This window comes from Chanodichthys erythropterus, chromosome 17, assembly GCF_024489055.1.
Source record: "Chanodichthys erythropterus isolate Z2021 chromosome 17, ASM2448905v1, whole genome shotgun sequence".
NCBI classification, from domain to species: Eukaryota; Metazoa; Chordata; class Actinopteri; order Cypriniformes; family Xenocyprididae; genus Chanodichthys; species Chanodichthys erythropterus.
In genome coordinates this window covers 34,688,126-34,711,792 of record NC_090237.1, presented here as the reverse complement: position 1 = coordinate 34,711,792, position 23,667 = coordinate 34,688,126, and the positions used below count along the sequence as shown (strand labels likewise).

The window sequence follows — 23,667 nt, the reverse complement described above, 5'->3', positions numbered from 1 at the left end:
TTTACGATCTGGGATTTTAGAGAAGAAAAGATGGGAGATAGAACAGATGTCTTAGAAAAGAGTTGTACAGCCTTGTGTTTTCCTTAACACTGTGTGTGTCAGGTTGGAGATGTCATATCGCTGTAGAGACCCAGCGAACAGGTGTCTGTATTATTCAGTCAGAGGGGTTATGAACAATAGCAGGGCAGTGCTGCAGCTGATTACCTTGTAACTCCAGTGTCTGAGTGCATGGTTGTCATTTGCAAATGAAGTGCTTGTTTCTCCAACCTTCTCAATTCCTCTTCTATACTGTTTTTATTCGGTGCCAGCACCATCTTTTTACACGCTGCCATGACAGATGCCATGACATTGTCCGATTGCACTGTTTTGGCAGCAAGAATATTTCCATGATCCATTTCAATACCTCTTTCCCTTCACCTCGTGCTCTAACCAACTGAGCTCTGCCTCAGAAGAAGAAAAAACGGCAAGATTGAAAACAAATCATCATTTCATACAGAAATGTTTTGTTTTCATTGTGATTATTAAAATATAATTGAGTGAGGATTTACTGGATTTCTGTGTCCACTCACTGTCTCTCCCCTGCTGCACATAGACAAAGAAGTCTTTATTTTATTTAAATTGTGGCTTTGAAAAATGTGACTTGATTCAAATCAGTTAATTATTTTATCAATAGATATTTTATATTCTGCTAATGATAGTTCTTAACAAAGTATGGAAAATCAGTTCTCTTCATTGAAGAAAAAGTTCAGTTAATTTAGCTGATTTCTGACAAGGTTTGTCATATGTCAAGGCTGAAGGTTTTTCCAACAATTGATATATTTTTGACCATCTTGAACATCTTGTTAAGTTGCTTTAATGTGATACGGATTTTGACTTGCTCAATTCCCTTATGGTTTGCTGTTACACCATACAAGGTAACATTCTTGGTATCTCTTGCAAGAATTTGATATTGTCTTTTAGGAAGAGTTTGTTCTGGATAACAGGTAATAGTTTAATAGAACTGAAAAATAATTGTAATTACTAGTCACCCTTACTAGTTACTAGCAGTGTTGGTGGTAAAGCATTACAAGTATCTTGTTACAGTTGTTACAGATTACTTTTTTCAAGTAACTAGTAATGTATCACATTACTTTTGCAATTTACAAAAAGTTACTTAAATAATTAAGGCAAGTTACTTTTTCACATTTATTGACCGACCACTCTCCTGTCCCCATGTTGAGAGAAAGGGGGTATTGTAAGTGCAGAGGTGTTGATTGTATGTACATGAACCATCAAACATGATGGTTCAGTACGTACCTCAGTTTTGAAGTCACGGTTTGGTACGCGTTCGGTACAGCAGGGTGATAAAACATTTTTTTCTCTTTTTTTTTATTTAACAATGTTTTACTGAACCAACTGTGTCTCTGTTTTTAAATTTATTCAATGATAAATAAAATTTAAGGATAAAAAATTTATCTCTGCTAATGCTCTAAACTATTAGGGAGCCTTTACTTGCACATTACTATAAATAAAGGTTACAATTAACAACAGAGCCCAAATTATTAAATTCAGTTCTATTTATTTTTTCATAATCATCAACACTCAAATAATAATAAATGTATGTATTGTAAGCATGTAAATTACACATAAGGCAGTTTTTGCATTAACTTCTGTTTCTCCAGTTCGTTGTTGAAATATAATCATTTACACAGTGGCTGTCATAACTTGTTTTCATGATTTATTTAGGCCTTACATTAACTAACAGGTTAAGTTAAATATAATTAATATATAGGCTAATATAGTGCATTTATTTAGCAAACTAACAAGCTGTTGACACTGAATGGCTTTTCTGAGTTAAATGTAATAGCCTACTACGTGACATATTGTTTACAAACTGTTTTTCTGATATCTTTCCATGGTTGAAACACTAAGTTGTACTGTATCTTTCAACATACCTTCATGTTCATTCTGTAGTAGTGAAGAGGAAGGGATGATCGCCTTCACTCACACTCTGTGCTGCCGTTTGAACTGCAATCTGTCACGTCACATTAAAAAGCTTAAACACGTCATTTATTGTTTGATTTTCGTGTTAAAATGAACAGATTTGAAAGATGGCACTTTGTTTCTTATCGAAAGTAACAAAACACAGAGCTTATTGCGATTATTGGTGGTTAAAATAGGTTAAAATAGGTTAGGCTAAAAAGCATTACTGCGCGCGCCCCCTTTTGGATTGGAGTGTGGATCGCCTATATTCGTCATCATACTTCATGAACTGAACCGTGACGTTTGTACCGTGATGGTTCGCGACGAATACATGTACCGTTACACCCCTAGTGAATATGATGGTTATTGTAGTTCTAGACTAAATGTGAACATGCATTTACTCATCTCACTTGCACAAAAACATTCAGTGTTCCTCAAAATGAATAAAAACAGTGAAATGCAATCTCAAAATTTTATGCAAACCTGTAATAATTAAATATATTAAATTACACAAATATTTATGTATTAAATCTCACTTTATTAACCATTGTCTTTGCTGCTGGCAATCATCAATGATCTAATTCAACCATACTAATAAGCAAAAATTACTTAAATTTAGAAATAAGAGTGTTGAATTTCCTTCTCCTGTATCCTAGTTTTGCGCTCAGCATGCACATAAAGCCACTTCTCAGACAGCTTGCTAGTCGCCGGTACCAAATTTAGCTCTTTTTTGTGGCTTATTGCACTTAAATAGAAAATTATGTCAAAATGCCTGTACTGCTGAGTACTTGGGTAAATACTGTCAGTTTTGGTATGTAAACGCATGTTGTGTAACAGTACACTGTAAAAAAAAATCCTGTAAAAAAACGGTAAAAAGTCTGGCAGCAGTTTCCAGAGAAATCCCATAAAATTACAGCAAATAACCATTTCACAAAATTACATGCAAAAACTGTAAAAATACAGAACAGACTTTACAGTCAAAATTCATAAAATTACAGTATTTTACTGTTGATAATTGTTTATTAAACCATGAAAAAACTGATAAATTATGTCAGATTACATAGAAAACAACTAATTTTCAGGTTAATCTCTGCAAATTGAAGGTTTTTATGGGTTATTTTATCAAGCTGCTCTGTCCATCTACAGTTATTTACTTTTAAAATATAATTTTCCATGTAAAATAACTAAGAAATTATTTATAAAAATGTAATTAGCACATAAATTCAAAACAAATGTTTGCAATTTACAGTATTAATCTTTATTTTTACAGAACCACTCACAACTTCAATCTATGAATTAATTACTTAGAAATGCATAATAGCAACCTTTACAACCAATCTGTTAAATTAACAAAATATAGTACAGAATACATTTAATCAAAGCATGCACATACAGTATTAGTCAATGTATATAAGACATTGTATGTCAACTTACTTAAATTATAGGAAATACAAGCATAGTATATAGAACATCTACATTAAAAGACAATTACTGTATACTTCTGTACTGTAATATTGCTGTTATTTTATGCATATATGATGACTTTTACATATATGTGACTACAAGGAGTACAATGGAAGCAACAATAAGTACAATGACAATTTCCAGTTAGTCTAGCACAGTATGCATAGAAATTATTATTATTATTATTATTTTTCAGTTAAACAGAAAGATAGTATTAACCAGCCAATTGTTCACAAGAAAGATGCATTCTCTCTTATCAGTCTCTTGAAAATGGTTTGAGTTAGTCAGGTTATTCCACCAGCATGGAACAGTCCAGGTAAAGGTCAGTTAAAGTGAGTTTGTGCCCCTTTGGGATGGCACCACAAGATGCTGTTCACTTCCAGAAAGCAAGCTTCTGGAGGGCGTATAAGAAGTCTGAAGCAGAGAGTTTATGTACAGGCTTGGAGAGCCAGTTGTTGTTCTGTTGTGTAGCATACAGAATGGCTTGATCTTCCCAATGTTGTACTGGGCAAATATGCAAGATCAGGCAGTTCCAGCACTGTAGTCTGTGAAGTTTAACTGATCAATTATAACACAAAGGATGGGTGGCTGAAACCATGAGCACTTCTGTCTTGGCAAGGTGGAGTTGAAGGTAAAGGTCATCCAGGTGAAAGTCGGACATTTCCATCAAGCAGGCTGAGATGCGAGCAGCTACTGGTTGATCATCTGGCTGGAATGAAAAGTAGAGATGTGTGTGAGGATAGCAGTGATAGGAAAAGCCATGTTTCTGAATGATTCTAGTTACAATTACAACAAAAAATACTATTCAGATTAGCAGCATAAAAAGATGTAAACAAAGAATTTGTTGTATAAGAATAGTAATCTTTCCACACCTGTACTGTAATGCTGCTGTAGATCTCCAGTCTTTCCACATTACCTGAAATCATAAAGAAATAAAAATTAGTTGGCTATTACATTAAATTCAAACATGCCAGCATATGTTTTACTGAGACAATGCAAAACCTCAACCTTCTTTGATCTGAAATTTTTTATATCCAACTATCCAATGTATCTTATGATTCAGTAATGACAATTTACTCAGGTCATGTAAGATTTTTTTTATTATTATACTTTATTATTACACTAATATATGCATACTATTCGCGTTTGCAAACAGATGCACTCATAATATTTATTATGTTGTTCATATTGTACTCTTATCTGCTTTCCTGTATAGGCCTATAGTATGAGTAAAGTTATACAGGCTGCAGAGTTTATAAAAAGAGATTTAAATAATGGCGGTACTACCACATCTGAACGAAGACATAAACACTGAATGGACTTTATTAATAACTAACGTTAATCTTTCTTGGTTTAAAACAGATGGAAAATTGACAGATGCCTGCTGCAGTTGTTTTGCTTTCAACGGCAGTTACCTTACGTCATTTGTGTGAACACCGTTTAGAAATACTTATATTAGCTTCAAAACTATAAACAATACAAATGTGTAGCCACACTACATAAAATATCACACACGTAACGTTAGAATGAAACTCTTACCTCAGCCAGTGATCGGTTTGTATGATGTTCGCTGTGGTCTTCTCGCTGAAAGGACGTGATAGTTTTTCCTCACACTGTTCCCGAAGAATGTATTGACGGATGAGTTCAAATAAATACTCCTGCTCACGACTGCTCTTTACGATTGCTTTACACTACTGTTTAATCTCACGACACACAAGCGTAGCCTGAAATAAATTCAAATAACGCGCTCGCCCTTCCATCACTGCATCACTGCACTACTACAGGAACTGTTGTAGGCGGGACTAACGGAAAAGTTATCGGCGGCAAATTTGAATCTGCGTCGCGCGTGCTCGCAGACAACCTACACACCTACTGTATGTACCAATACTATAACTGAACCTTAAAAAACTAACTTTAACCAACACATTAGCTACTCTTAAATGAAAGAAGAAAAAAACATGTTGAATGACTGCATATTTCTGTAGTTATACATTCATTCCTTTTTTTCTATTTTTACAGAAAAAATCTGTAAAATATTAATCAACATTTTATGTAAAATTACAAATTTTTCTGTAAAAAATACAGAACATTTCTTTTAAAAAACAGTTACATTAATGTAATGCTAAAAGACATGCAATTCCCTGTAAATTTAATAGCTGAAAATTAAATTACACCAAATATCTGTAAAACAACAGGTATTTCAATGTATAATGAGAAAACAGAAAAAATCTGTAAAAAAATACAGACCAATACCTGTAAATTTACATTTATTTTTAACAGTGTATATTAGATCCATGCATAAGCTTTTACAATGACAGCAGTCTAATATTCTTGCTGCTGTCTGTCATGTTAATCAAAGAACAAAAGACAAAGAGGAAATCACTTGCTGTTCTTGACTGAATAACTTGTGAAACATTAATCTTTATTTAATTTATACAATGGAAACTATCCAGTGTTATTTTACATTTGATTACTTTAATTTCTGTAGTATTTATCTGAATACTACCATTAGACTCACTTGAAAATCTTAAAGCTGTTTTTATTTCATTTTTGTCTTTATTCTGTTGTTTTTGTGCTGTCGCTTGCAATTTATTTATTTATTTATTTATTTATTTTTTTGGGTAAATTCTGTGATTCAAAAAAAAGAACAAAATTACCTAAATTATATGTATATATATATATATATATATATATATATATATATATATATATATATATATATATATATATATATATATATATATATATATATATATATATATATATATATATATAAAATGAGACGATAATAAAAAAAATCTGTATGGCACTTTTAAAATGCTATTAAATATCAATATTTTTCAAGGTATCATATCAAAGTTGGAAATTCCAGTATCGTGACAACACTAGTACAGACTAAAATTTAAGTTGTATTTCGCTGAAAATCTTCAGTACAGAAGAAAACTACACATTTTCTCAAAATTTAGTTTGAGTAAAAAAAAAAGTCTCAAATCAGATCTGATCTGACTATGATCTGTCCTCTGACAGATAGGTGCAACTATAGTCACTTTCTTAGTTTCTGTGTTGGTGTAGTAATTGTTTTTTTCCCTTTGTAGGGAAACATGACACTCAACTCTCATTCAAGCTTATACTGTCGAACCTTCAGTGTGTTTTGTCAAATTGGATGTAAATAATTTAAAACATAATTTGTTGTGCCAAAATTGATTTGGAGTTTAGTTGATTTTGCATTTTTGTTTGTTTGTTGTTTTTTATATTTTCGACAGACCCAGTTCCCACACAGTCTTGTTGTATGGAAAAGAGCAGTGAAAGCATTCTTTAAAATATTTCCTTTTGATTTACTGTGCCTAAAGCCTACAATCACTTACAGACACACATCCTTATCCTGTTGCATAAACCTAGTTGAACAAATCGGAGTGTCAGAGTGTGTTGACCAAACCAAACATAATCAACTGGTTTCAGCAGTATCACTATACTCACTGTAAATGTTCTCTGTCACCTTTGGGTTTGATTCAGAGTTTTTGATTAACATTGGAGTGTGTGCATCTGAAAGTATGACATCAGAAGCGAACAGCCAATCACATGAAATATGGAGAGCGTCAGTTTGATTCACTTCTTACGAGCGTCATGCAATTCACATCTCTGCCGAAGATTAAGAAAATCATTTTACAATAAATAAATAAATAAATAAACACATTTTAAAGGCAGGAAGAAGCTCCACTGCTGAAGTGAAGGTTTGGGAAAGAAAACATCTGACTATATCAATCCAAGTACATCAACTGAATCTTTTAGTTAATAAATTAAATACAAAACATGTAAGCTTAGTCATAAAAAAATTATAAGTTTTTATTTATATGTATATATTTATAGTATTTTAAAATAAAAGCATACTTTTTATTGGCAAAATATAATTGCTTGTGTGTAATACATCAAGGATACACTGTAAAAAATACAATAAAAATGTAAACACATTTACTGAACAACCTGTAAATTTTATAGTATAAAACTGTAATTTACAAACAAGAACATTGCAATTTAAACCGGAAAATCCTACAACGCACACTGCTACTAAAATTTATTGTGTACAATTAAAGGGTTAGTTCACCCAAAAATGAAAATTCTGTCATTTATTACTTACCCTCATGCCGTTCCACACCCGTAAGACCTTCGTTAATCTTCGGAACACAAATTAAGATATTTTAGTTGAAATCCGATGGCTCCATGAGCCTTATTTAAATTATTTAAAACATATTTAAATCAGTTCATGTGAGTACAGTGGTTCAATATTAATATTATAAAGTGACGAATATTTTTGGTGCGCCAAAAAAACTAAATAACGACTTATTTAGTGATGGCCGATTTCAAAACACTGCTTCAGGAAGCATCGGAGCATAAATTAATCAGTGTATCGAATCATGATTCAGATCGCGTGTCAAACTGCCAACGGCTGAATCACGTGAATCTCTGAACAGCAGATTCAATACACTGATTCATTTATGCTCCGATGCTTCCTGAAGCAGTATGGATCTTGAGAGAGGAAATGTCATTGCTCCCTATGGAGGCCTCACTGAGCCAACTAAAATATCTTAATTTGTTTTCCGAAGATTAACGAAGGTCTTACGGGTGTGGAACGATATGAGGGTAAGTAATAAATGACAGAATTTTCATTTTTTGGTGAGCTAACCCCTGAAAACATGGTAGTGATAAGAGGAAGCCTCCTGAAGAAATTCATCATAGCCTTTTCACAAGCTGAATTATACTAGTATACAGAAGGTGCACAGAACACTAAAACAAAAAAACAAAAAAACACTAAAATAACTCAATAAACATTCATTAAACAACAGAAGATGTAACATAAAACCCAAATGTGCATAACTGATAACAAAAATTAAGAAACATAATTATTTAAACAAAATGCTTTCAAATGTGAAGTGTCACACAGGGAATATAGTACGGGAATTTATTGTTAACCTATTATTTATTTATTGAATTTTTTTTGGTAGCATTTTTACAATATTTTACAGTTAAAATACTCTCATTTTTTAAAGTAATATATAATTCATGAAAAATAAAAAATAAAATAATTAGGGCGTCATAATTAAAAATTTGTCTAATTTTGTCTCTAAAATTCCTTCACTGTGAACTACTTTAAATTTGCGCTGGCAAAATCATTGACACTAGTGGTTCAACGGATCACAAAACTGACTGTTCAGATCATTTTTCGGATCAGCAAAAGACAAAAACAAACATAAATGCTTTCCATTCATTACTTAAAGCACACTATAAGTACTTTAATACCAAAGCAACCACTACTAGCCTAACAAATAAAGTTCAAACTTTATTAAAGGCAAGTGAACAGTCAGTAAAAAAAAAATAAAAAAAAAGATTAAATACACTAATTACAAGCATAGATAAATACGATATAACAAAGTCACAAATAAAGTCTAACTGTATTGTATTCAGGTACAGACATGTAATACTTAGGCCTACGTGTAAATTAACACTGTATTGTTCACTGTATAAGTTAAATAAAGATTAATCTTTGTTAAAGCTGTGTTTGATTAACATTAATGACACAGATAACAGTAGGTATTTGCTGTTAGATTTAGACAGAATGCACGGATCCAATATAATGATACACATCCAATTTCTTTCCCAACTGTTTATGTTCACTTAAGACACAACTTAATGTGTTTACGAGAATACTTGCCAAGATGGGTATTTGACATAATTTAGTGAGTATGTGTCCATTCAAACGCATGGAGATGTGAAAGGGGAACCAATTCGCTGTTTGCGCGCTATCTGAAATGCTCCTCTCTGTGCGTGCACACTTCAGGTGTGTGTGGCTGTGCGCAGAGATAAATACCAAACTGATGGTAAAACTTAGCAATTAATCCGCAAAACGTGTGCTAAACTGAGACCTGGTCCATATGGATGACAGATTAACTACGATCCCGTAATTGACACCCTAGACTTAATTTTTGGTAGCATGGGCTTTGGTTAAAATAACCAATCAAGCACTTCCTATAACCATCATAGAGCTTCCTGCACCTCTGTAAAAGGCTGATTTTTCACCCCTCTTGTGCAAAATGCTTCAGTTCTCCCATATTAGAAGGGTGCCTACTCATAAAACTCGTGCTGTCAGATCTCTCCACAAGTATTCAATGGATTTTAGATCTGAACTGGCCACTGCAGAACAGTCCAGTGTTTTGTCTTGAATCATTTTTGGGTGCTTTTTGAAGTGTGTTTGGGTTCATTGTCCTGCTGGAAGACCCAAGACCTTCGATGAAGACTCTGCTTTCTCACACTGCATCTAACATTGTGTTCCAAAATATTCACTATGCAAATGTCCAAGGCAGCCAGTGCCAAAGACCTGAAAACATCACTGAATCTCCATGTTGTAGGGAAGGTGTTGTTTTCTTTGAAAGCTTCATTTAGTTTTAAACTTATTTTTTACAACATTATGTACAGTGCAAACAGGAACATTCCCGTCTCTGGAGATGCTCCTTTAGCTTTGAGATTACCCGTGATTGGCTACAGTCTTGTGTCTGACCTCTTTCTGGTTTTTCTGATTATTTTCTAGATTTCTTTCATTTGTCCATGCTTATTGCAGTACATACAGAGACACAATCAGAAGAAATAGTCATTTACTCTGTTGAGTATACTGGTTGAATATGTGGTTTTTATACTGCAGGCACTTTCAACTCACCACAGGTCCAAAGTAAACAAGAATCACTTTCAAATTATATGTAAATACTTTGAGAAGGTGCCAGTAATATTTTTGGGTCACTTTGGGTCAATTCTCTGTTTGAAATTTTCTCAGGTGTAGTAAATGTAGTAAAATGTTTTTAATTTAACATATTGTAGACTATTTGAAAAACGAAAATGTCAATATTTTTGGCCAGACTACATCACTTTACTCACAGCAGATTGGTTGAATTTTGGTTAGCAGTTCTTTGACACAGAATCATACTTTTTCTAGAGCAGCTTAGCCACATAGCGTGAGAAACCAGGGTAATAAAGACCAGTAAAAAAACATCCACCTTCTTGAGACTTCTAACACATTTTCTTTGTCTTATCGTGGCGTGATCCAAACTGTTAGTATAGTTCATTATTTAATATGTTAGAGCAACAGTTTATCATTTTCATGTAGGTATTGGTAAGTTCTTTTAATATGTATTAATAATATAACAGGCTCACTGATGCAAGGAAAAGCAACTTATGCATGAGCCTGAGGGCAGAATATAAAGTTAATGTCAGTGCTCCACATTTCTGATGATAACACTGCAATAATGCACTGGTGTATTAGCCTAGTTTTACTGTTTGCAAAAAATCGTGTTGTCCAAGCAGTGAGTCTTTTAAGTCAGTCTTTATAAAGCACTTTCGAAAGTACCAAGTTAGAACAAAGTGTTTTACAGAGAGGAATAAAAGAATTACATTACACAGAAAAGAAAACTAAAATAAAATAACTAACCTACATCTCAATTTTCAGTATCACAAATAATTCAAATGCCAGTGAAAATAAATAAGTCTTAAGTCTGCTTCCAAGGACAATAGCAAACCATTCCACAATCTTGGAGTTGCCATGGGAAAAGCAACATAAACATAATGCAAATGAAAGACATGCAAAAGAGCAGTATTTTAAAAGTAGTCAATAAGATTTGCACTGTATTCAATGTCCTGTGAATTCCTATGATTTCTTCAGTCATGCCCTGTGACAAAAGCAAGCTTAAATGTCTGCAAACAATATGTGTGATTTTCTGCAACTACATGCTTTAGAATGTTTGTAGCATGTTTAGTACTCAATTGCATATTTTAGTATGTTGCTAGTAGTGCATCACAGTGTTAAACGCGTCACTTCCTGTTTCCAGTTGGTAGTGCTATTACTATAACTGAATAGTGTCATGTAGATGTGTTCAGGGCAAGACTATTATTACACATGCGAAGTTTGTGGCAGACTGGACATTGTTTGTCTGAGTTACAACAACTTCCTGTTTCGTGACGTTAATCGCATACAGTACATTAACACTTAGCCAAGTTTTGCATGATTTAACATGTTTCTAGCATGTTTGGTACTTTATGGCATATATAAATGTGTTTCAGGGAGTGAATTACAGTGTAAAGCATGCCATTTCCTTTTGCCAGCTGGTGGCGCTTTGACAAACTGAATATTGGCATATAGATGTCTTTAGGCCAGGACTCTTATTTGGGGCAGATCAGACACTGTTTACCTGGGTTACAACAGCTTCCTCTTTCACAGCAAAACATCAAAATTTGTCAGGCCACCACGGACACTCCCTTCAGCAAAAACTCTTCAGAATTTAACGACGCAAAGGCCTTTAGATTAGACTGACCAAATATGATGTTTATCTGATAAAAGCTCTAGGAGGAGTTTGTTACAGTACAACGTCTGGAAATGGCAAAACTGCAAAAAATTAAAAATATCTTACTTCCTGTTAGGGATGTCCAGATCGGAAATCGGCCCGATCATGTGGTTTCAGACTCGATCGGAATCGGACATTACCTCCCGATCAGGACCCGGATATATGTATTAGGGTTCTCTGCAACGGTTCTCTGTAAAAAATCAAACCATACAGACCGCACTTGCACTGCGGTCCATCTCGAATGACGACGCATCTATTGGTTAATATGGTTTGTTTAAAATAGCAACATGGAAAACAGACAGAGTTCAGATAATGTATGTTTCAGTCGATGGATGCACAAAACGTTACAACAACGATAATCAGAAAGCGTGGACAAAACAGTCACTCTTTGTAAACTGTTAACTGCGAGTGCCGTCTGCTCTCATGTCCAGTCATTTACGCCGTCATCACCCGGGTGTTGATAGAGCGCAGGTGAGACCTGAACAGCAGCACACGTTGCTGTCTGTGTTTAAACTAACTCATTTAAGCCTTGCTGATTTAAACCTTAAAGAACAAGATGCGAAAGAGAACTCGCACGCGCTGTGAGAAGATTTGTGTGCGCTCATCCGAAGCGCGCACACGCTTATTCCAGTCAGCGCGCAAATACTGAGTTCTCTTTCAGGTCTTGCGCTTCGGCGGCCACATTCATACAAAAGTTATGTCAACATGCCCGTCCTAGCGAGTATCCTAACAAACATAGTTGGTTATGTCTTAAGTGAACGTATATTAGTCGAGAAAGACAGTATATGTACTGGATCGTGCATGCCTTATAGGGAAAACAACTATTCCTGCTGCCTGTATTTAATGTTAAATCAAACAACAAATAACAAAGAAATCACTCACTGCTCTTGACTGAATAGTTTTTGTAACTTCAATAATGATTAATCTTTATTTATTTTATACAGTAAAGATAATATGCAGTGATATTTTATATTTGATTACTATTTGAAAACTGTTAGATACCTGAAAAACCTGAAAAGCACTGTTCCTGGATCTGTTTTTTAGCTCTTCTTTATTCTTTTTTATGTAGGCTATTAAGTATCGGATCGGGACTCTGTATCGGCAGATACTCAAAATCAAATGACTCGGACTCGGACTCGAGGGCAAAAAAACGTGATCGGGACATCCCTACTTCCTGTTGGGTTTTCAGATTTTCCACGGGGGACTTTTTTGTCTACATATGTCTACCGAATTTCATGCTTGTACGAAGGTTGCTTAATTGAAATTTTGTAGGTGGCACTATCGAGCCATTTTGCTACACATAATTCTGAAAACCCACATCAGATGTAAATTTTCACCACTTCTGATGTGTGTGCAAAGTTTCATGAGTTTTCGATCATGTTTAGGCCCTCAAAAATGCGGTTCATTTCGGAGAAGAATAATTGACAGAGCAATTACAATAGGGTCCTTACACCATCGGTGCCCTAAAAATAAATTTGGTCATCATTTACTCACCCTAAGGTCTTTACCATCTTTTTTTGTGTTCTGAAAGAGAAAGTCATATGTCATGACAATGACAAGAGGTTGAGTAAACCAAATAAAAATTTTTAGGTGAGCTATCTTTTCATTTTTAAACACTCATCTGGCTCTTGAACACTTGTCTTGTCCAAAAGCTGCCACGGAAAGAGCAGCTCTGACCACATGCTGCCCTCTATTCCATATGAAAACAGAAGAAAGCTCCAGCCTTGTGTTCGGAGCTGATGCGTGGCAGAGTTGCCATCTAACCCTCAAGTCTTTCTTTCTCTTCTTTTGTCTCCTGTGATGGACCAGTAGAGAGTTTTCCTGGTTTTTAATGGATTTTGAATCTCTGCTGTGCTAGGATTATGCTAAGAGCCCAGTTTTGTTATTTTTAAATCTCTCTATCCCACCCTCTCTGTTTCTCTCTCTCTCTTTTTAGGGACTTGAGCTCTAAAAGAAGGGAGGTTTTGATCTGATTAAAGACTCACTGGCCAGCCTTTGCTATTATCAACCTACTTATGCTGAAATGTGATGGTGGCAGCCTTACCAGCACACTCTTGTATGTGTGTGTGCGCCTGCCCCTCCTCTCTGAACAGTTTAACAGAGAAATCAAAAGGGCCAGCAGTGCTATACACTCAGGAACACAATTTCAATTTCAATTCACTGCCGCTGCTAAGTACGTGATATGGAGATGACAATCAACCTTCTTGTCCTCCATTTTATTGCACAGCCAAGTCTATCACTCTGCTACGCTCTTCTCGGCTCTCCTGTCATTTCCCTGCCACACAGGAAGCCGGAGAGACAGGAAGAGACATTGATGAGTGGATCATATGGATGAAGGATGCATCTCTCCATTATCATCATCTCCTTTAATAAAGCCACCAGAGTTTTTTAATCAGACATTGGACAACATATGAGCACTCACTGACACATTTGATGATGCATAATATGACTTGCTTGATCTTTAACTTTTTTCATATTGACCACAAACTCTTTCTTAGTCTGTCTTCTCTGTTTAGATGGAGACCACTTTAAAGGGTTAGTTCACCCAAAAATCTTGGCTATGTCAAGTAGTCTGAATACAAAAAAGAAAAAAAATAACAATGATTTATTTGAAACTCAGACACAATTGAGTGTTAATATGCTACTTGGGCTTTAATTAATTGTGTCATGCCTGTGTAGAAGATGATAGACAGAAAGATAAATGGACAACAGGAGCTTTCAGAAGAAAAGGATAATAACACATGGAGACGACACGCACACACACACACACACACACGCACGCACACACACACACACACAGACATCAGTCAGGGCCTCTTGAATTTGACAGATTGGTCAGACATTTCCTATTTGGCACTATTGACTTGTAAGCAAATGGCTGGCATTGCATCGAGCTCTGTTAACACTTTGACTTGTTTGTCCTCTTTTACTTAATTAAGTCGAGATAAATAATGACCTCTTTACGGGAAGCCATGCAGAGGGAACTTTTTTTTTCCCGTCCTTCATGCTGACTCCTCATTTATTGACCGATTTCCTCTTTATTAGCTCTCTTTGTTTTTTTGTTTTTTTAAAGCTCTCCCTCTTTGAAGTTGAAGTGTGAACTGCAGTTCCTTTTCAATTCAAATTTGGATAATTTGAAAGAATTGGTCACCCAAAATATTTGCTTAACCTTGTGTGTTACGGGTGGCTGGTAGAGAGATGAGGCAGATACGGATTTCCACGATAATAGAGACTTTACTTCAAACAATGGCAATGAACAACAGACAGACACCTTAACAAAACAGAGAACGGACGAGGAGTGAAGGGAGTGAGTGCAATATATGGGGAGTGCTGACAATAGAGTCCAGGTGCAGGTGATGAGTGACGATGAGGAGCTGACGAGGGAAGTGAGTGCAGGTGTGGAGAACAGGAGGATTCTGGGATAAGGAGTCCAGGGAAACAAGGGATCTGTAACAGTACCTCCCCCTCCCGGTAGGCGCGTCCTCGCGCCGTAGATGTAACAACCGGGAGGGGGGCGGGCGCCCTGGAGACCTCAAACCGGAGCAGGGGAAGGAGTAAACTGGAGTGGAGGTCTCCAGGGCAGGTCCAAAAACCATGGCGGGTCAGGAGCCGTGGGCAGCCATGGCGGGTCAGGGGTTGAAGGCAGCCATGGCGGGTCAGGAGCCGTGGGCAGCCATGGCGGGTCAGGAGCCGAAGGCAGCCATGGCGGGTCAGGTGCAGCGGGCAGCCATGGCGGGTCAGGTGCAGCGGGCAGACATGCAGCAGGCATACATGGCGGGTCAGGTGCAGCGGGCAGCCATGGCGGGTCAGGTGCAGCGGGCAGCCATGGCGGGTCAGGAGCCGAAGCCTTAGAGGCGTTGAGCCCAGGCGTCGCTGAAGGACTGGCGGGTGATGGCGGAACCGAAGGCTCCGCCGACCGAAGCGCAGCCGGGGCTCCAGAAGGCCGCAGTGAAAGCAGAAGGACAGCCAACAAAACGAACACCGGGGGGAGTGAGGAGGCCAACTGAATCCGAGGGACGGAGTGACGGAGCGGAGACGGAGGAGTGAAGTCCAGAGGGAAGGGCAGGCTGATGAATGACCAAGGTGTGAGTGGAGGCAGGATGGAGACTGGTGAAGCTGGAGGACTGATGGGCAACGGTGGAGCAGAGGGAGGTTGGAGCCGGGGTGAAGGTAATCGCCCAGAGGTCCGAGGTGGAGATCTGGGCGAGGGGGCTTGAGGTGGAGGTGCAGTATAGACATGACTAGGAGGAGGCGGGAGAGGGAGGCAGGGAGGGAAAACAGTCTTTGGGCTGGAGAGTTCAATCACAGAGACCATACTAGGAGCGGCTGGCTCGGCGGCGGCGGCTGGAGCGGCAGGCTCGGCGGCGGCGGCTGGAGCGGCAGGCTCGGCGGCGGCGGCTGGAGCTGAGGGCTCGGCGGCGGCGGCTGGAGCTGAGGGCTCGTAGGCGGCGGCTGGAGCTGAGGGCTCGTAGGCGGCGGCTGGCGCTGAGGGCTCGTAGGCGTCGGAGACTGGAGAACTTTGCTTGGCGGCGGAGACTGGAGAATTTTGCTCGGCGGCGGAGACTGGAGAACTTTGCTCGGCGGCGGAGACTGGAGAACTTTGCTCGGCGGCGGAGACTGGAGAACTTTGCTCGGCGGCGGAGACTGGAGAACTTTGCTCGGCGGCGGAGACTGGAGAACTTGGCTCGGAGGAGACTGGAGAACTTGGCTCGGAGGAGACTGGAGAACTTGGCTCGGAGGAGACTGGAGAACTTGGCTCGGAGGAGACTGGAGAACTTGGCTCGGAGGAGACTGGAGAACTTGGCTCGGAGGAGACTGGAGAACTTGGCTCGGAGGAGACTGGAGAACTTGGCTCGGAGGAGACTGGAGAACTTGGCTCGGCGGAGACTGGGGTTGAGGGACATTTCATCCCCTCAAATACAATTAAAATCCCCACAGGCACTGGAGCTGGCTCTGTGGGGACTGGAGCTGGCTCTGGAGATACTGGAGCTGGCTCTGGAGATACTGGAGCTGGCTCTGGAGATACTGGAGCGGGCTCTGGAGATACTGGAGCGGGCTCTGGAGATACTGGAGCGGGCTCTGGAGATACTGGAGCGGGCTCTGGAGATACTGGAGCGGGCTCTGGAGATACTGGAGCGGGCTCTGGAGATACTGGAGCGAGCTCTGGAGATACTGGAGCGGGCTCTGGAGATACTGGAGCGGGCTCTGGAGATACTGGAGCGGGCTCTGGAGATACTGGAGCGGGCTCTGGAGATACTGGAGCGGGCTCTGGAGATACTGGAGCGGGCTCTGGAGATACTGGAGCGGGCTCTGGAGATACTGGGGCCGCTTTCTTCCTCCTCCTCCGCTTACTGGGCCCAGTAGCGGAATATGGGTCCAGCCTGGGGCAGGCAGGGAGTTCGCTGGAGCGGTGTGCGGAGGAAGCCGGAGGTTGACTAACTGGCCCGGCCAACCGTGTTTCTGGATGGACCGGACGACAACACTGATCCTGAACCTCTTTCACTAAGAATTTGGAGCCATTCAACCACAAAATTAAATTGATAGTTTCGCTTAAGGAGAAACAAAAAACTGGTTCATCAAAACGGATAGTGTCGTCATCCAATCCATCCAAAAACAAGGAGATCAACTGAGCATCAGGCCAGTCAGACAAGAAAGCAAGCTCAACGAACTCCTCCACATACCTCTCCAGCGAACGTCCTACCTGCAGGAGCCCGATAATGCGTTCGCTGGCTGTTAGGGTGAGAGGCGATGGAGGAGCTGGATCCAGGGAGCTGGGGAAAGTCTCCATTTTTTTTTCGTGGAAAATCCGGTCGGTTTAGGTCCGTTCTTCTGTTACGGGTGGCTGGTAGAGAGATGAGGCAGATACGGATTTCCACGATAATAGAGACTTTACTTCAAACAATGGCAATGAACAACAGACAGACACCTTAACAAAACAGAGAACGGACGAGGAGTGAAGGGAGTGAGTGCAATATATGGGGAGTGCTGACAATAGAGTCCAGGTGCAGGTGATGAGTGACGATGAGGAGCTGACGAGGGAAGTGAGTGCAGGTGTGGAGAACAGGAGGATTCTGGGATAAGGAGTCCAGGGAAACAAGGGATCTGTAACATTGTGTCATTCAAAACTTATTACAGAGCCCCCCGTATGTCAAAAATATAGGCATAGCATGGCCACAAATTAACGATTCATTCCAACGATTCATATATATATATAAAGGTCCCCCCCATATAAATCTAACCCCCAAGACAAGACCATAAACATAGTTCAAAAAACATTTGTGCACAATGTTCCAAGACATCTGAAACCTCTGAAGCTGTGTCAAATCTTATTTGTGCACATTTGCTTGACTAAATAATGACTTATATTTCAGTCTGTTTCACATTTTCTGAAAGCTAAAAACACATTTATCAAAGCAGTAACCATAAACTCAACTGAATAAGTCTAAACTTTTAATACACATTGGACTTTCATTGGAGGGACAGAAACTACTCAGGTATCATTAAAATATATAAATTTTTGTTTAGAAGATTAACCAGAGTCTAATGGGTTTGGAACAACATGAGGATGAGTAAAAGATAGAATTTTCATTTATGGGTGAAATATCCCTTTTACTTATTTTATTTATTTATTTATTTTTTTTTTTTTCATATTATAAAGATTATGATATATATATATATTATTGGATCATAGAATGTCTCACTATATATATATTATATATATATATATATATATATATATATATATATATATATATATATATATATATATATATATATATATATATATATATATTATAGTGAGAGAGAGATAGAGAGCATATGGCTGGGCAGTGCGCATGTCTTACACTGATGCGCACTGGCCAGTGTTTTGGCTGGAGTAGGTTTGTTGATTGAGGTCATTATAAGCTGATCTGTAGGATTCATAGCTCAAGGTCAACACTGATCTTGTTTCATCTTCCACCACTGTCCATTAAAACAATGTAGAATGCGTCATGACATGCATCTCTCTCGCAAATTGTAAACCAGCCAAACAACCCCTGACACATTTTCAATATTATTACATTAAACCGAGTTTGATTGATAATGTAATATTGGGCTAAGACAAAACATCAATCATGGCAAGTATATTAATTATTTAATATTGCACTGTAATTCAGAAATCGATGTGAGCATGTTCGGGGGATACGGAGAGAGGGAGGGAATGAGAGGGATGGGAAATCTGTGCTCCCTGCAGACTTGGAGGAAATGGACAGCATCATAAAGGAAAAAAAAAGATGAAGCTAAAAAAATGAAAAGGTGAAGATGTACCAGTTCAATAAAAAATTATATTCATTTGCCAATAATATCTTCCTGCGTCTGCACTCAGCAGTGTTTTGATTCGGTTTGAAGCTTCTAATTGAATTGGGATGCTGTTGCTTTTTTCAGCACAGACGAGTGCCACAGAAAGACACAGATACAATTAGAAGAATACAGTAATTTAGCCATAGACAGGGGAAGATGCTAAATGACCAAAAAAAAAAAGGGATGGGGGAGGGTGCAAATATAATAAGCACTTGTGAAATTGGATAAGTGATAATAAAAAAGAAAACTGAATTATTGTGGTGAGGGGAAAGGAAAGGGAGTGTCTGAGGAAAATAAGTGATATTGTCTCTTTTTGAGTAATTGTTTACTGCTAATTGTTCTTCATTAAAGGATTACAGCCAGTGCCTTAACCCCCGACTCGCGTGACTCAATAATGACCCATTTGTTAGCTTGCACTAGCCTTTCTGTGCTGAGATGTAGATGGTCCCCCAGAAAAGCAATCATCAGGAAGTGACAGAATTTCTGTAGGAAGCAGTGAATAGTTCCTGGAGAAGGAGAGATGGATGGAGAGATGTGCTGGGACTGTGGAGTAATGGAACATTAGAAGGAAGAGGGGGTAGAGTGGGTATCACTTGGGGTTTTGTGTCCCTGATTACTGAAGCCATTTCTGAGCTGCCACAGGCTAGTTAACGTCATGTTTCCAAACTATGCTTCTTTGTCTCTTTCTCTTGTCTTTTTACCTCCTCTTTACACACACACACAGTTTGCCATAGTATCTTCTAAAGACTGTCCTTTTCTGGCCAATGTTCCATTCTCAAGTAATGAAAGATGATAATAATAATAATAATAATAATAATAATAATAAAAACAATGTATGTCTTACTGTCTTTATCAAAACACAACAGATTCTATAGTATTTTGGGTTAGACTTTAATTTAATGGTGTCATTGTTACAGTGCAATTATAAAAATACTCCATGCTGCTTAATACAAGTCCAAGTAAAATCCAAGTTTGGGGTCTTTCCAGTCTCAGTCAGTTGACACTGGGCAGAAAAATTAAGAAGAAAAATTTCATATTTTCATTTTTAAAAAAATGTAATATTCACTTATAATGCCATATATTATATTATATTACCTTTTCAGTAAATTACAAAAATGCTGCTGCGAGGGAGTTTCTAATACAACGGCTGAGGGAGTGATGGCAAATTTGACATCTTTCTCTCTTTTGGCCAATGTAATCAATCTCTCTTTATTTTTCCCCTCTTTTGGAAAGTCACAGACACACTATCACAGATTTTTCTTTTGCTGTTGGAGCAAATTGTAATGCAAAAATAATTTTTGCTGTCTTTTCCCGTTCATCACTGAGTGACCCGACTATGCCCTGACTTCTGCTTCTGAGAACCCCAACAATGTGAAAGGAGTCCATAGGGTTCCAACACGTTTGTGCTTGTGTATATATTGTATATGTATACACAAGGTTTGGGTTTGGTCAGATTTTGTTTTTTGTTTTTTTTTTGTTTTTGAAAGGAGTCTTTTACTGTATGCTCATCAAGGCTGCATTTTTTTTTATCACAATTACAATAAAACAGTAATATTGTGTATAATATTGTTATAGCTTTAAATAAGATGTTTTAATTGTGATATGTTTTAAAACTTTATTCAGTAATGGCAAAGCTGAAGTTTCAGCATGTCACAATCCTTCAGAAATCATTTTAATATGCGGATTTTGAGTATTTGTTTATGGAAACCCTGATACATTTAAAAAAAAAAAAAAACGTTAACTTTTGAACAGTAGTGTGTGCGTGTGTGTGTGTGTGTGTGTGTATATATGTGTATATGTGTATATATGTATATATATATATATATATATTAAAACAACGATCTGTTTTTGATAAGCCATATTTGGGACCGATAAATGATAGATGAGCATTTCGATTTCCTAGCTGATATACTGTAATTACCACAACGATCTGTCCCTCATGGTTTTTTTTATGCTTTGACACCCGTAACACCATTTACTAACTTGAACTAGCATGTAATATTTACAAAAAAAAAAAAAAGTATATATATTTTGTAAATATTACATGCTATTTCAAGTTAGTTGATGGTGTTACTGGTGTCAAAGCATAAAAAAAACCATGAGGGACAGATCGTTGTGGTAATTACAGTATATCAGCCAGGAAATCGAAATGCTCATCTATCATTTATCGGTCCCAAATATGGCTTATCAGTTTATACATGTAAGTAGTAGCAACTTTACATGGCTGCTCGCTCTAACGGTAACATAGACATCTTAGGCACATATCCAAATGTCTGTGCGGAGTGTGGAAGCTGTATTAGAAGTATTAGTGTGCTTACTGCAAGACATGGAAGCGCTGGCACGATCAACTTCCATTTTTTCTGATAACAGCGGAAACAACTTAAAATACTAATTTTTGTTTATACAGATAAGAGTAATACATCATTCAAAAAGGTAAACTACTTGTTGTGAGTTTATTTGTGTAAATTCACAGTAACAAGAAAAAAAATTTCCTTTGTAGAATAAAGAAAACAAACATAATGCACTTTCTGCTGTCTCGGTCTCTGACTCCGTCTCGGGGTACATCACCAAAATGAACCGAAACTCAGCTTATAGGCTACTTGTTCACAGACATTAGAAATGTATCTATAGACAGCTTGAAATGTCTACTTTTAAACTAACAAATTCAAATGCAAAAGAAATATTCTCTGCTAATGTAATCCGTATGAAAGGTATATTTCTCTCTATAGACGCGTTCACTATACTGTGGAGATGGAGTCAGCATCGTCAACTTCACCTTTGCAGCCGACACTGACTCAGAAATCAATATTATTAATAAATAAATAAAATGACTCTTTGCTGTTTTTTCACGACACATTCATAATCACAAATTACTTTTGCTGGTGCTTTGTGGCAAGCTTTGTGTGTGTGCTTGAGTGGGAAAAGGCTATATATTATGCCTATATATTAAACACTCATTATGGTTTAGAGTTGTAAAACGTACCAACTTTGTTAACAATTGGTACTGAAATTTTAAAAATGTGGTGCTTTGAGCACTGTTGAGCAGATTCGTAAACACCTCTGATTGGCCATTGCGTTTATGCGCTCATTGGATATGTCTGTGATTGGCTACAATGATCAACACAAGGGAGCGTTTGAAAGCACACGGAAGTGTTTGAATTTGAAAGCGGGAGCATTTGAAAGCAGGCGTCTATCAGAGGACTGGTCCGTGATAGACACCTGCTTTCAAACGCTCCTGTGCGTATCTGTGTAAGCGCTCAGTGAAGAGCGTCAGTGACTATTTACAACGTTTTTGAAGCACTGATCAATGAAGCCAATCACAGACATATCCGATGAGCATGTCAACACAATGGCCAGTTGTTAACGAAGTTGGTAATTTTGACATCGCTGTTATGTTTAAAGGGTTAGTTCACCCAAAAATGAAATTTCTGTCATTAAGTCAGGGTAGAGATGAAATTGTTGAATAAAGTTATTTTTGTTTTGATTTTGCACACAAAAAGTATTTTCATCGCTTCATAACATTAAGATTGAACCACTGTAGTCACTTTGACTATTTTAACAATGTTTTTACTACTTCTCTGGACCACGAATATGGTAATTTCGTTGCTTTCTGTGGGAGATAACAAAAAAAAAAAAATTTCTCGGATTTCATTAAAAATACCTTAATTTGTGCAATGAACATTGATACTACACCCACTGATCATGTAAAGAAAAGCATAGTTTAGGCTAAGTAGGATATGTCCAGTATTTTCTGTCAGCTGTTTAGAAACGTTTGAGAACATATGAACTTCTTGTTTGTTCGTTTAGGCCTTCCATTGTAAAGGCATATTAATGTTAAAAGCATGCATTTTAAAATTCTATAAACTCGTATACCATATTGAAGATTTATTTATTTTATATTTTTGTCAGGTAAACAGTTCCCCATCACACTGTATGAATCCTGCAAAGTATTACTGTTCCATATATTGAACATGTATATCAATGATTTAAAGAGACACAATGAATGGTTATTTAATGTAAACACACCCACATAGCATCTGTGTGCATCATTATTCCAGTGAAGTCCAGCTGTCTTTAACCGCTGTCATTTTTGATTTTCACTCTTTTTACTTGTAATATGTAATTTTAAAAGAAGTATAAGAGCCTTATTGAAATCTCTTGCCCTCGTGGAACTCAGTGAGCAAAACTGGATAAATACAGTATACCCTTGAAAACAGCAATTCTGAGATGTGGGGAAATGAGTGGGAGCACAGTGTGATGAGACGCTTGGTGTCTTTGCGTTATTTACAGTGGAGCAAATTTGTTCTTCTGTTGCAGGGAAACAGGAAACATCAAAGCTGGATTAGAACATCTGGTAAGTTGTGATTCTTTCCCCCTTCAGTGTTTCCTGAATCTTTGATATCTGCATCCAAAATGAATGTTCAGCAATTGCCTTTGAATACCTTGAACTGACAGAGAGGTCTTTCTCTGACTCCCACACGATTGCCTGGGTTTCCATAACTTTTACTCTTCCGTTTGT

At 37.7% G+C, this 23,667-nt stretch overlaps 1 protein-coding gene across 2 annotated transcripts in view; it reads left to right on the top strand.

Moving 5' to 3' along the window:
* Window positions 1-23,667, top strand: part of rsrc1 (arginine/serine-rich coiled-coil 1) — a 163,322-nt gene that overhangs the window by 60,756 nt on the left and 78,899 nt on the right. For both annotated transcript variants that reach the window (XM_067365372.1, XM_067365371.1), the window contains one exon: window positions 23,466-23,502. In XM_067365372.1, coding sequence (XP_067221473.1) covers window positions 23,466-23,502 — 37 coding nt within the window. The remainder of the gene's footprint in view (window positions 1-23,465; window positions 23,503-23,667) is intronic.